Raw genomic sequence first — 13898 nt, 5'->3', positions numbered from 1 at the left:
TCTTTTTTTCTACACTCTGAAGTAATTTTTGAAGTACAGTTTTGCTCAGGTTTTCAGGCTGTTCCTCTGCAGTAAGCCTGTCAGAAATTTCTCAAACAATACTTCTTCCCTTTCTTTCTTTCTCTCTCTCTTTTTTTTTTTTTCTTTTACAGACCTGTGACTCTCAGTATTTATTTTCCCAAAACTACCTGTGTAAATTAAGGCTTTAAATGGAATTTCTTCATCCAAGCATTGAAGCTTCTGATATGCTGAAATAGAAAGCAGTCAGAAATAAAAGCTAAAAAGTAATTAAAACTAGTGAATAAAATGTTCCTTATCTGAAGAGCCCATTTACTTGAGATCAGATTTATGGAAAGGGTCGCAAGTGTAGCTAATTGAACAAGAGGCAGAAAATCCAAAGAGACTTTTGCATTGTGTGCAGAAGCAGGTTCATGTCGTTTTCTGGTAATGTGCAAGAGAAGCATAGACCTAAGTTACTGTCAGGTATAGAAAATCTACTCATTTAAATAAAAATGATTTCTATAAATATATAGGAAATATGTATTCATATACAATTGTATTGAACTGACAGCATACTCCAGTGGTCAGAGAGAGATCATCAAGGAGAAAAATCTGAGCTGTCCAGAATATGGTGATGTGGGAGGGCAAGAGATAGTGGACATAAAGAGGAGAAGCTCAGCCTGCTTATGCAGGAATACTCTTTCCCATGAGGACAGCTGGACAGTGGCATAGGCTGTGCACAGAGACTGAGCATTCTCCATCTTTGAATGTTTTCAAGACCTGACTGAGTGCAGCTCTGAGCAATCTAGTCTGACTTCAGCATTTATCTTCTTGTGAGCAATAGTTTGGATGAGAAAGCTCTTGTGGTGCTTCCCAGCCTGAATTATTTTATGGGTCTGATGTCTATGAGCGTCCAACCTACTGGCTTGCTTGACAAGTGGATTGGACATATATGATTGTCCAGTTAGCAGCCTGAGTGCCTGTTGATGAAATTGTAGACCTAAATGAAGAAATTGATAATTTTTGATGTTAGCCTACACATTCTACTGAAAAAGAAAAAATAACCTGCTTAATGTCACAGCATCAACTGTGTATCTAGAATAGTTTCATATGTTGTGTATAACTGACAGCTTTTGAAATTTGGTGAACAATAGCAACTTTCACTGAAGGGATCCAGTTATTTTTTTTTTCAAGTAGACATTGTGAAAATAAAGTAAAAGACAAAAAGACAAGATTGTACTTTAGTTCTTTACACAAAGTTTACTTCTGAATGGTTTTGGATATTGATTTTCTGGTGAATCCATAGAAAAACATATACCGATTTAACAGTTCAGACTTGTGTTATTTTTGGACTGCTCAAGTCTGTTGAAAACACAGTCTGTAGAATAGGAGCACTGAAAGATTCCCATGGCTACCTGCAAGCAAAAAACAATTTACAAAACAGTCATGGAGGAGCCATGCAGTATCAGGTGACATTTTGGTATAATATGGGAGTATGTCTTGAAACCACTGGATTGTTGATGAAAGTCAAGTTGTTTCAGCATGGCCAAGCTTTCACCTAATGTGATCATCATCTCTGATTTTATCATCCAGAATACTACACATTTTGACTTTAGCTTCAAAAAAAAAAAAGGAAGGTAGTGAAAAAGTGAGTGATGATGTGGTAATGTTATTGCAAAAGATTGCAAAATCAGGGCTCAATTCAGAGAGCTGTAAGTGCAAGTAACATGGGGGGATAGTGATAGGACAAGGGGGAATGGTCTTAAAATGAGACAGGGGAGGTTTAGGTTAGAAATTAGGAGGAAGTTTTTCACACAGAGGGCGGTGTCACACTGGAACAGGTTGCCCAAGGAGGCTGTGGATGCCCCGTCCCTGCAGGCATTCAAGGCCAGGCTGGATGTGGCTCTGGGCAGCCTGGTCTGGTGGGTGGTGACTCTGCACATAGCAGGGGGTTGAAACTGGATGATCATTGTGGTCCTCTTCAACCCAGGCCATTCTAGGATTCTGTGATTCCATGATTCTATGATCATTCTGTGTTGCCATTTACTCATTGAATATTTTTATTATCTAAGAAGCAGTATTCTACAAAGTAGCTAATTCCACAATTAGAATGAAAATAACAGAATTCCTTTTAATTACTGGCATTTATCATAATGCATGTGTGTCTACCATGATGATTCCAATAATATATTTTGTACTTACAAAGCATGCAGATACTGCAAACATGTCTCATACTTATCAGCTTTCATTTTACAATATAAATTATGCGTTACAAAGTGTCATCAGCGTTCAAATGATAATCGTACATCAGTATGCTTATTAACGGTTCAGACACTTCCCTATGAGCCCATAATCTGCCTGTGTGAGAAGGAGAGTTTAAATAAATAAGATGTGGTGTTGCTTAGCAGCAGCAGTGAGCCTGAGGCAGACTTGCTTGCGGTATAAGACAGCGTCTTTTACAAATGTGGGCTTTGAATCTGCTGGTGATAAAAGATCAGTTCTTTTCAAAACACCTTGTTCTCTTGACACAGACAGATCTTCTGACAGAAGGATTACAGAGCACTGGTTGCTTTGAATCACTGAGTACTGTACAATGAAAAGCACTGAACAGCACTGGTAAAACTTCTGGTGAAACACACGGAAATTGTAGAGACTGGTCCCAGGCTGGCCCTTATTAAACACGTTGCCTGGAAGGAGTAGGAGAATAACACATTTCCCATTCCTGTATTAAACTGGCAAATCCAGCTATAGGCTTATGTAATTGATTTATATTGCCCTGAACTGAATAAAATTACCATATTTTCCATACGCAAGGAAAATCATATTTTTCAGTCTCCTGTTCAGTATGGAAGAAAGATTAATTACTTTTTAATTATTTGTTTCAGCCTTGAATAATAATATTTATCTGATACTAATATAATGCATCTACTTTAATTCTGTTTTCTTGATAGTGTTTAAACATAACGCCTTAGAACTTCAGCACTGTTATCAAAAGCAGGTAAACTGAATTGTTGCGTTCGATCAAGTAACTATTTTAATAATAACTTTTTTTTTCCCCTCTTCTTTCCTCATATGACCTTTTCTAGTACATATTTCCCTTACAGATAAGGTACTTCAAGCAAGGATGGGATACAGATCCCATTGTCACGTGCTAGGCAATACATCAAGCACCTGAGTGTAGGCAAAGATGATCAGCCTGTAAGCCACCTCCCGATGTGATTAGGACAGAGAGCCACCGAGGGTCGTTTTGCATGGAGCTGGGTCAGGTCGTTGCCAGTTCATTTGCCTAAATTGCCCCTCAGCCTTTACAATCAATTAAAACCTGCAAGATTTTGAATCTTTATGCTGTTACATGGAACTCATTTTACTTTTTTGTAATTAAAAATAAGTTTTTACATCTGTCATTATCTTTTTTTTTTTTTAATTAAAACATTATGAGTTTCCATAAATGCCTCAGAGTATTTTATTTTCAGTAAGTTCTTTTTCCTACTGTTTGTGTATTTATCTGTATATGGGCAGATAAGTGGATTTACCCTCTAAGAGCCTTTTCAGGTTTTTAAAATTTTTGTTTCTGACAATCATTTAAAAAAGCTTTTTCTTTTTACCATGTTCACCATGTAGGCTTTCATGAGATGTATAATTGGACAGAGAATTCAGCTGTGGACTAAAGGGAACACAGCTTGTATATGGACATAAAAAAATCAGTCTAATTCAAGTGTTAGAAGTCTCATCCAAATGCACTAGTTTATTCTTGTTTTTCTATTCCCTTTTATTCCTGAAAGCTGTGTCATCTGCCTCCATGAGGCTGCACTTCCATAGTCGCTGTGTTTTGTGAATCCAGTTCCAAACTTCTCTTCTCCATTGCTTGACATTCTCATCTGAGGATCATGGGATAATTTCTGGTTTGATCACTGTCAGTTAGGTAACAGTAGATGTTATGCTGCACAGTTCCATACAGCTTAACTAAAGCTAAAAGTTACTTAAGCGATATGGCTGATAGACATTTTTAAAACTGAAATAAACTCAATCTTAGGCAACTCCACACAGATCCTGAGATCCGTATTGTTAGGTCTATATAAAGCCTGTGAGCTTTCCCTAGTGATGGCAAAATCCTAATCACTGCACCTGGTTCTGTTATGTCCTGATCAGAGTGCTGACACAGTTAACCCTTCTGCTTAGTGGGTGAGAAATAGAAATATTAGAAGTCAGTGATAGGCACCATGCATAGATGCATTTGATACGCAATGTATTAAATACAAAAGCAGGACTAATTCTTTCATAATATTACTACACTTGAAGGAAAAACACCAATACATGAACTTCCATAAAGTACAACGTGACATAAATTAGAATCAAGCACAGTCAGGTTTTTCTCAGTCTTCCAGTCTTGCTAGTATGTACAAAAACAGTGGGAGAAATTCAAAGTCACTAACATTTAGGACCAAGTAGACTGATTTGGAGCATCACAGTGGCAAATTAATACACTTATATAGTGTATTTTATAAGCAGACTTTCAATTTCCAATTAATGCCACAACAATTCATATGGAAAAAAAATGAGTTGATGTATTTTGTGAAACCAGAGACCAGCTAGTGAAGTGACCAATGCTCATTCGCACAGAGGAAGAGATCAGCAATCCCAGAGGATACTGATAATCCATTTGTGAAGCCATTAATTAGCTTTTCCTAATTTCACCAATTAATAAATGGAGCTAAACAAGGTAAAGACAGTTCAGCACACTTCATCAGAAGCAGCTTCCCACTGTAAGAGTTAGAACAGAAATAATTTTTCTTAATTTATAGTCACAGAAGATAACATGTAAGGAAGATTGACCTAAGCACTTCGTTCTTTTTTGCTGCATGCTCTATTTAGGAAGGCTCTATTTATATGTTCTCCTTTAATTTAGTCCATTGTATTTCTTTAAGAAATGTACCTCAAACACTGATCAATGCAAAACTGTATATCTTAAAGAAGTTTACATCAATGTTCAGTTCTGAGTGGGTGTTTTAACTCTGACTAAACAAATTGCCAGATTGTATCATAACATCAATTTTATCTAGAGTCCATGTAAATTCATTATACTGAGATTAAAATGCATGTATGTGCAGGAAAACATACCAATCTCCCCTCCACTCCTGAAAATGAAAAGTGGATGATTCTCAGATACCATCTTTTTGTCTGAAAGTAATAGTGTTTCCATCAGGGAAGGGGAAGAATAAGAATTTAAGCTGTTAAGATTTCACATCAGAAGGGGAAGCTGTCAAGTTAATAAATTACAAATCAGCATTTAAGAAATTCTTCCTCCCCTGAAACATCAACAAAAAAGACAAATTGAGGGTAGACCTGGTTCCAGGCAATTTGTAGGAATGCTGGAGTAGCCTGACCCTCACAGTTTAAGCACTGAATTGTAAATTGTGTATCCAACTGCTTGAGTGGAATCCAGAATTCTGACCCTGTGAATAACCTACCATAAAAACCTTTGCAAAAGCGCTCTTAAGGGAAATATTCAGAAGTGATGCAGGAAGGACTGCTGAGATAAAGGCTTTGGAATAGTTTCAGACTAGTTGTTATATGCATATTCCTGAACTGCTGAGGTTGCATTACCTCAAATGGAGCTCTACGGCTGTGAAACACTGAGGGGATTGAAATGCTTTATGTAGAGTTTAAGCTGCCAGATAATTTCTGGAAGCTGAATGATAGATTCCCAGACTTTCAGAGCAGGCACAGAAAAGCACTCTGAGAATGGTGAGCAAGTTGGGACTAACAACCAGGACACGGTGCCACCACAAGCTTCCAGACACAAGGTTTTACACCAGTTAGTGCCCAGAGTCAGAGGGGAAATGCAAGAGCCAGTTGTGTGGCTCAGCTTTGCTCTTGCTGTCAATCTGCACTACTCGTTCAGCTCTTGGCAGAACTATACTTTATAGCTCTTCATACCCTTGAAGAGGAAGGCAAGAATCTTAGCAAGGGCTGTGGCTCTGGGTTGCAGACATCAACTGGTACTGTTTTAACGTTGTGAATCGCCTAAATATGGCAGAGAAGTTTCCTGGAGAAAAATGTCCCCACTGATAAACACTGGGGATAAGCAGATAACTCCTTTTTTGGTGTATACACAAAGCTATGAGAAATCAGATGCAATTTCTGAAACCTGATCTCACTGTCTCAGAAACTGAGTGCCAGGACCAGTATGTTTACAGAGTCCAAAGAAGAACCGGTACTTTAGGACGGGACTGGAAGAAATCATTTTTATCTTGCTTAAAGCCTTTCTAATTAGAATCATCAAGATTTTTTTTTTTTTTCATAAGCATATAAAGTAAGTAGCATAGAATATGGTTATAAGTGGCTTCCATTAATATTTGTTAAAGAGGACTATTTCCTGCCTGTGATCACTTGGGAGCTGAAAAAAAGGTCAGCTAGGCAAATTCTGACGAGAGGCTAATTCAAATATTGCCTAATATAGTGATGTGGAGTCTATCACAAGCCACAGTGGATAAATATCCAAATAGCTGTACTAATTGGTTAGTCACCCTTCACTGCTGGCACTTTTGATAATCTCAGAGAATTTCATTACAACCAAGTTGCAACTCACAAAACAGCTGAAAATAAGGTCTTTGATTAATATCTTGCACTTTCATCCTATGAGGAAAATAGTGTGAAATATTGATTAAACTCAAGGCCAGCCCTGAACTAAATCTATCTATCTGTAACTGTCATTACAATCAGATAATTTTGGGCTCTAAGAAAGAAACCATTGATTTTTAGCAGTGCTAGATGCTCTACAGTGAATGGGCCATTCAGGGAAGAAAGTCTGGAGTGAAAGTTTGTGGTTTTAGCTCAGAAAGTTCAAAGAGTTCATCTGTTCCTTGCAAAATCTAGTTTGAAAAATAGGGTTGCTTCATTGTATTAAAGTGGTAGACTTAAAATACAAGATATTTACTGCAAGCATTGTGGAGATGAGAGGAAAGAAGCTTCTCTGCAGAGGCCTCTGCAAACTCTCGCACAATATGGAAAGAAGATCATTGTGTTTTGCTCGTAAAGTTGACAGCCTGGAAAATAGATTATGACACTCAAACCATATGGTAAACAAAGACCACCACAGAAGTTCAAAGGCAAATACATGGTTAGACTTACAGCCATCTGATTATTTAAAAGCTGAGGAAAAAATGCCTTCATAGTTAGAGAAATTGTGAGGAGCTCACATGGATTCTCCCAGCCAAAAAGAAAAGAAAAAAAAAAGTAAAGGAAGTTCCATTAAATATGCTGAAAATCCTAGAATATTCACCCAGCAACAGGATTCATTCGGTCATTTACTCTCCAGAAATTAGCTTTAGAGACACTAAATGAACAGCCTATTACAAAATCTGCTGAAGTTGACAAGGTTCTTCCCACTGTTGTTTTTGAGTTTCTCTCTGATTGAAAGAATAAATATCTTTGAGAAAAAGATGAAGGCTACTTTCATATATCCAACTGTGCTTAGAATTTACTATTACCTCAAAATTGTTCTTTTTGATTCTTCATTTACTGGAAACAAATAGAAAAGGTGTAGATTTTTTGCTTCATTTTGCAACTAAGCTGTTTTCATTAAAAGGCCCCAAATTATCAGATGTAGCCAGAAAAAGTTTTTCCAATATGAAGAAAGACTACAAATAGCAACAGGCAGTATCATCGGATCTGTGACATTGTGCCATTTGTATGGCATGGCTGGAGGAGAGTCGTACCTCACATGAGCCTGGAGCTGTTCTTGACCTCAACCAGGTGTCCTAAATTAAACTTGCAGATGCATTTGATGGATAGTGTCAGATTTGATTTGTTTCTTTTTGAATCTGTTTTTGCTGTTGTGGGACCTATTTTGGTTTCAAATTTGATTCTCTTTCTTGTATATGAGTTTCTGAATGCTGACACTGTTTTTCAGAGTATGTATTTATTTGGGCCTTCTCTTCAGCTGATCTCAGCAGGTCTAGAATCATAGAACCATTTTGGTGGGAAGGGACCGTTAAAGATCATCTAGTTCAACTGCCCTTGAAGTTGGTGATACTGTTAGTATAGATTGGTTGGGGATCCTGGTCAAGGATTTTCTGGATGTCACATAATACTTCAAATTCATTTTTAAATTTGAGATCACATAGGACCAATCTCTTCCATAGAAATGTGTCTGCAATGTGTTTCATAGTTTTTTACATCTCTCTGTTCCCTTTTTTTCTAGGCTTTTGAAAAAGGAAGAAAATTTTATTTTTATCCCTCGTTCCCGTGAAGAGCTTCCAGAAAACTTTCCAAAGGAAATTCCTGGGATCTGTTACTTCCTCGAGGTCAGAAGTGGTCAGAAGCAGCCAAAACCCTCCATCACATCCGCCAGAGTGAGGAAAGTTTCTTACAACATTGGCACCATGTTCCTCCGGGAGACCAGCCTATGAGGCCTGCTGCAGATCAAAGACACGTGAAAAAGCACAAGCCCAGAACTGGGTCATGCCAGGGGAATCGGAGGTTCTTTCTATTTCACTGCCTTGTTCTGAACAAGCAGTAAAAGCTTCATGTAATGTCAGGCAATAATCATTTTAAAGGTGGGTGACTGCTGTTGGTAAACAGAGCGGAGATAGGGAAAAAAGTGTTTGAACAAGTACTTCCACTTCCAGAGGAATTTCATTAGTAAACTTGAGTCTGGCCCCTTTATGACAAACAAACACAAACAAAACGAAAAAACAACTCTCACATTAGAGGTTGGTTTTGTTTTGTGCAGAATGGGTGATGGTTCTCTGTAGATTTGCACCAGCTAAGCAGAATTGGGAGTCAGTTCTGATTATGCATTCCTACATTCAGTGTGTTCTTCAGTACGGTAATGATGTTTTTTAACTTTATGAACAAACATTTCATACATGTACTGTAGAGTTGTTGTAACCTTCCTGGCAGGAGGAATTATAATTCAGTACAAATGTTGTAGGGATTTTACCTATTTTTATACATATTTCACTTTCTGGATAATTACATTCCACATACTGTAAGCTGAGTAAGCCTAGATAGCTTTTCAGAAGAAGTTACTGTATATTTCGTATATTCTGCCTATCAAAGCTTATTGTTATACAAATGGGAAGAAGTCATTTTTTTGACTTTTTTTGGCATCAAAAAAAATCAATATTTTAAAGGAAAAAAAAACCACTTTGGTAAACCTCTTTACCTGATGTTTATGCTAAACTTTAGATGAGCATTGTCTTGCTAATACAAAATAATGTTCAGTATTTGTCCTATAGTGCTGTGTGTCCACTGTTTCTGGGACAAAGCAAACAAAATGTAAAATAACAATTTATTAACAAACAGAAAATTCTGTTATACGCAGTGGGGCTTTTTTTTCCACAACAAATTCCCATCCAAATTGATATTGAGTACAAGTCCTTCCTCTGAGAGAGTCCAGCAAATTCTGGAGCATTCTGCGTACTGGTTTTCCAGTTTTTTAAAAGAACTTCTGCTTCTGCTCTAAAAATCCTATCTGCTATTAAAGATGCTAATTTGGAAATTTCCTCTGTGGTGGATTGAATGAAAGGTTTATCTAATGTAAACCAAAAAATACTGAAAAGAGGAAGGAAGTAATGTCTCAGATTTAATGAAAATGCCAGTTCAAGATTTAGAGCAGTCTATGTTAATTAAATGAATAATTAAAACAAACAAACAAACAAACAAACAAACAAAAAAAAAAAAAAAAAAAAAGAAGAAGAACCAATCCTGGCTAAATTTAAAATAGTTTTATTTTCTTCAGTGAAACCAACTAAAACAAGAAACGAGATGTAAATCTGTCCTCCCAGTAGACACATTTTCAAGCAGTGTTTATTTCTCAGGCTTTCCTTTGCAGAAGTGACAGCAGTCAGTTTTCTTTTGTAGGTGTACTTCCTTTAAGGTCCTACTGAATTGAGCCAATATTCTTCTAGTTTTGTAAATTGTTAGAAAACATTAATGCAGTGATTTCAAATTGGCTTAGCTTTACAATGGCCTGATCAAAGGTCGAAGAAATCAAAGACAAAACTCTCAACAGCTCAGCTCTTCTGTAATCCTAATCAGAAATTCGGGCCATATTAATGGATTTGTTCAGTTATCAAATCTTGAAGCGCCTTTTGAAAATTACTGAATAACATTCTCCACATGTTCAAATCACCCAGTTATACCTTTCTGCAGAGGGAACGACAGTGCTCCATTATTCCTCTTTGACTCAGGATAGGAACAATTCAGCACGGCACAGCCATCCTGTTACAGAAAAAAAATCATGCTTCCTTCCCATGAAGCCTGCCTCTATGAGAAAGAACCATTTTGAACCGACGCAGACTTTGTCAGGTAGAAGAAACATGAATTTATTATGGAAGATGTTTTCTTGCTGAGAAGGTATCTGCATGGGCATGGCAGGGGCATTGGAACTAGTCGATTTATAAGGTCTCTTCCAAACCATTCCAGTGTATGATTCTATGAATATTACTTAAATAGAAATTCCCTTGTTTTTTAGAGGACCACTGATGTTAAAGATTTTTTCCATAGCATCCTTGGGATTGGAGGAGTTTATCTTCTACCTACCTTGATAATCACCATCTGCAGCTTTTCTTTATGTCTGAAAAATACTTGATGAAAATTGTTTGGGCTTGAGGTTTTAGAATTTCCATCCAAACCATCAATCCAAGAATTTTCTGCATCAAAAGGCAAGATGTTTTACTCTACATCCATTAGTCTGCATATTCACAGCATGTAGCATTCATTTCTTTTTTTCTGGTGAACATCAGTGAGACCTGCAAGAATTATATATGGAGCAAAGTTCCAGTTCAGTCATGGGAACAGAAACATTGCTTCTGAGCTAATAAAGCTGTGGTTTTGATGTCATTACCCAGTTCCCTGTAGTGATTATCTTTTTCCCAGCAATACATTTTTCTTCTAATCAATACATCAAGATTTCTTTTGGACTTTACTGGCACATCCTCATTATTCAGTAGGTGTTAATGTCAGATTACTAATCTCTCTGGCCAAACTCAGTTTCTTTTCTCACCGCCCACAGTCCTCTGTGATGAGAACAAATGAAGAGGTTCATACCAAAAGCATATTGCTCAACATCCTGTCTCTCACAGCTGCTAATAGGAAATGCCTAGGTTTATTCTGTGGGTGATCTTGGTAGATCCGTGGAAACATTTTAATGAGAAATGATGGTTAAAAGCTAATTCAGCTATTACACTGAAGAGGCATTCAAAAAAATTTTAGCGCCATCCTCACAGTCTCCAGTTACAGTTTGTTTGATAATCTCTGTAATCACAGAGAGAGCTCCCCAAATTGGAGCAGATTTACTGTATAATAATAGACAGTCTCCATTTTTTATAAGTTTCTGTGAAGGTAACATGCCAAAAACTTCAGCACTGATGCTATGTATTGTGCTATTTGCTTCTGTGTTAGGACAGGTTAAGTTAATAGAGAAGTGCAGGCTTTCTAGAGGCACTTGATCAGTGAGAGAAAAGTATGAAGCATTCTCAGCATTGTTTAACTTAGTAGCTGCATCTGCTGCCTGCAGTATTTGGTTATACATTTATTCGTTGAACACCTGTATGAAGTGAAATATAGTTTATTAACAAGGTTAATGCTGTGAAGTTGGTTAGATCATAGTCAAACTCAGCATTTGGTCAACAGTACTTCATTTTAGTGAGAAAATGTTCTCATTTGCCTGATATTGTTTTCATGAATAAAAGACTTTGCAGTGTTTTTTCCCTGGGATGTTGAGGCAGAGAGGTGCTGAAATGTAGAAATCACATATTGTAGTTGGAATTTCCTCCTGATATTTTATTTCCTATTAAATAGATGATCCTTTTTTCCTCTCTGAAAATAAAGAGAGGAGATCTACTGCATATTCCCTGCATGGGAAGGAGAATGCATGGGCCCAAGCTGGGGTTATTGGTCTTTTTGCCACAGCCTGGTTCTGTGCAGCTTGCCCCTGATCCAGGCTCAGACAGACTGGAGACCATAGGCTGACCACAGAGGCAGACTCACAGGCAAACTTCTCTTACTGAAGGCATGAGGCCTAAGTAAACAGAAACAGCAGTTATTCCCCCAGAGCACCTTTTAGAGGTTTTCTGTCAGATTTCTCCATCTACTTGAAGCTCACTGTCACACAGGCTTTTCTATGATGCAGGGCACAGAGGTCAGGAACTCAGAGTGAAGGAAATTGTAGAGCAGCGGATTAAATTTTGTTCAGTATCACTCTGGAAATACCTACCATACAAAGACAAAAGCCGCTGCATGGGAGAGTTACTGCAAAGACAGAATTTTAATAGTGTGGCTGTCTTGCAGAATCCCATAGGGTTTTGCTCTTTTAATTCCAAAAAGCTCATAGTTGTTAAATGTGGTTGTGGTTTTGACTTCACTGTTCATTCCCACATCCATTTTCAGATCTCAGTCTGTTCAGAAAGGCATTGTGGGGCCTGGAAACATGCCTCTGCAAACAGAAAACCATCTTGTATGGGAATTGCTTATGCTGAAGAAGAAATACTTGCACTTTGTCACTAGCTGGTCCTACTGAGGTTCATCTGTATGCGGATGCAATTTCATAGTGGTGTCCCCTCCTGTGTTCATGGTGCTTCTGTGCCTGCAGAGACATCCACCTTTTCTCTGTTTTCCATTAACATTTCTCTTTCATATATATACGTATATATATATTTCTGTATAAAGCAAATGGTGCAGAACTGTGGCGTGTTGCAAACATTTAAACATACCATAGCTCTGCGCTGAGACTTATGCTCTGCTTACTGATATTGCATTAAATATTTCTTCCTCTGAACAAAATAATAGGATAAAGATCCTTCTTATCCCAGCAGACTTTAAAATGAAGGGGGAAATAAAATACCACAAACCAATTTGAATTGCAGATGGGTGTGAAGCTTGTATCAGTTGTTGGGGCAAGTGTAGCTGCAGAATGGCTTTCAGATTCTTCAGCATGCAGAGGAAACCCTCACGCTTTCTATCTGCCAACAAGACTAATCTAACAGCAGCATCACAAACGTCTAGAATCTTCTGCGCTCTTTCATCTTCTGATGTCAGGCTTCTGCCTCACCTCTGCTGAGTGCTGACAACACACTGAGCAGACCCACTTCCCCACCCTAACTCAGTCGCAGAGCTTCTCACTCTGTTTTGGACACTGTTATTGCTTTGTAAAATTATGCTTTTGTAATGCTACAGATAACAGCATGCTTAAATTAGCAACAAAACAAGAAGCATAAGCTTGACAGCTGTCTCTTTAGGAAAGACAAACCAGCATGGTGAGGCAGTGAAGTTGCTTTTTACATGAGGAGGCAAGTGGAATGTATCAAGCTCTACCTGGGAATGGACAGTGAGCAAGTAGAGAGCTTGTGGGTGAAAATTAAGGGGCAGGCTAAGGTGAGTGTGAGTGTTGTGAGTGTGCACTACAGGCCACCTTATCAAGTGGAGGGATTTTGATGAGGCCTTCTACAAACAGCTGGAAGCAGCCCCACAGTCACAGTCAGTGGTTCTCATGGGTTTCAGTCAGTCTGATAGTTGCTGGAAAAACAGTGCTGCCAGGTACATACAGACTGGGAGACTCATGCAGTGTATGGAGGCGAAGTTTCTGACACAAATAGTGGAGAAGTCAGTAAGGAGAGATTTGCTGCTGGATCTTATTCTTACAATCAAGGAAGAGCTGTCTGGAAATGTGAGGGTTTAGGGCAGCATTCGTGAGATGATGAAGTTCAGGATCTTGAGTGGAAGAAACAGGGCAATAAGTAGGATCATTACTCAGGAGTTCTAGAGAGCTGACTTAGATGTTTTTGAAAACCTACTTGGAAGGGTCCTATGTGTTAGAGTGTTTAGACTGTAACGGGGGTTCAAGAGAGCTTGCTGACATTCAGGTGTCACTTCAAGCTTAAGATCAGTACATC

General features: G+C 38.1%; 1 protein-coding gene across 1 annotated transcript in view; it reads left to right on the top strand.

The window, feature by feature from the left end:
• The window catches only part of GUCY1A2 (guanylate cyclase 1 soluble subunit alpha 2), a gene marked incomplete at both ends in the record, with an annotated part of 85643 nt that extends 77232 nt beyond the window's left edge, over positions 1-8411 (top strand). Inside the window, one exon of the mRNA XM_079548077.1 lies at positions 8204-8411. Within this exon, the coding sequence (XP_079404203.1) occupies positions 8204-8411 (208 nt within the window). The remainder of the gene's footprint in view (positions 1-8203) is intronic.
• Between the last annotated feature and the right edge of the window lie 5487 nt (positions 8412-13898).

This window comes from Tetrao urogallus, assembly GCF_951394365.1.
Source record: "Tetrao urogallus genome assembly, chromosome: 1".
Lineage (NCBI taxonomy): Eukaryota > Metazoa > Chordata > Aves > Galliformes > Phasianidae > Tetrao > Tetrao urogallus.
The sequence above is the reverse complement of the archived record's forward strand: the minus strand, read 5'-3'. Positions and strand labels throughout refer to the sequence as shown.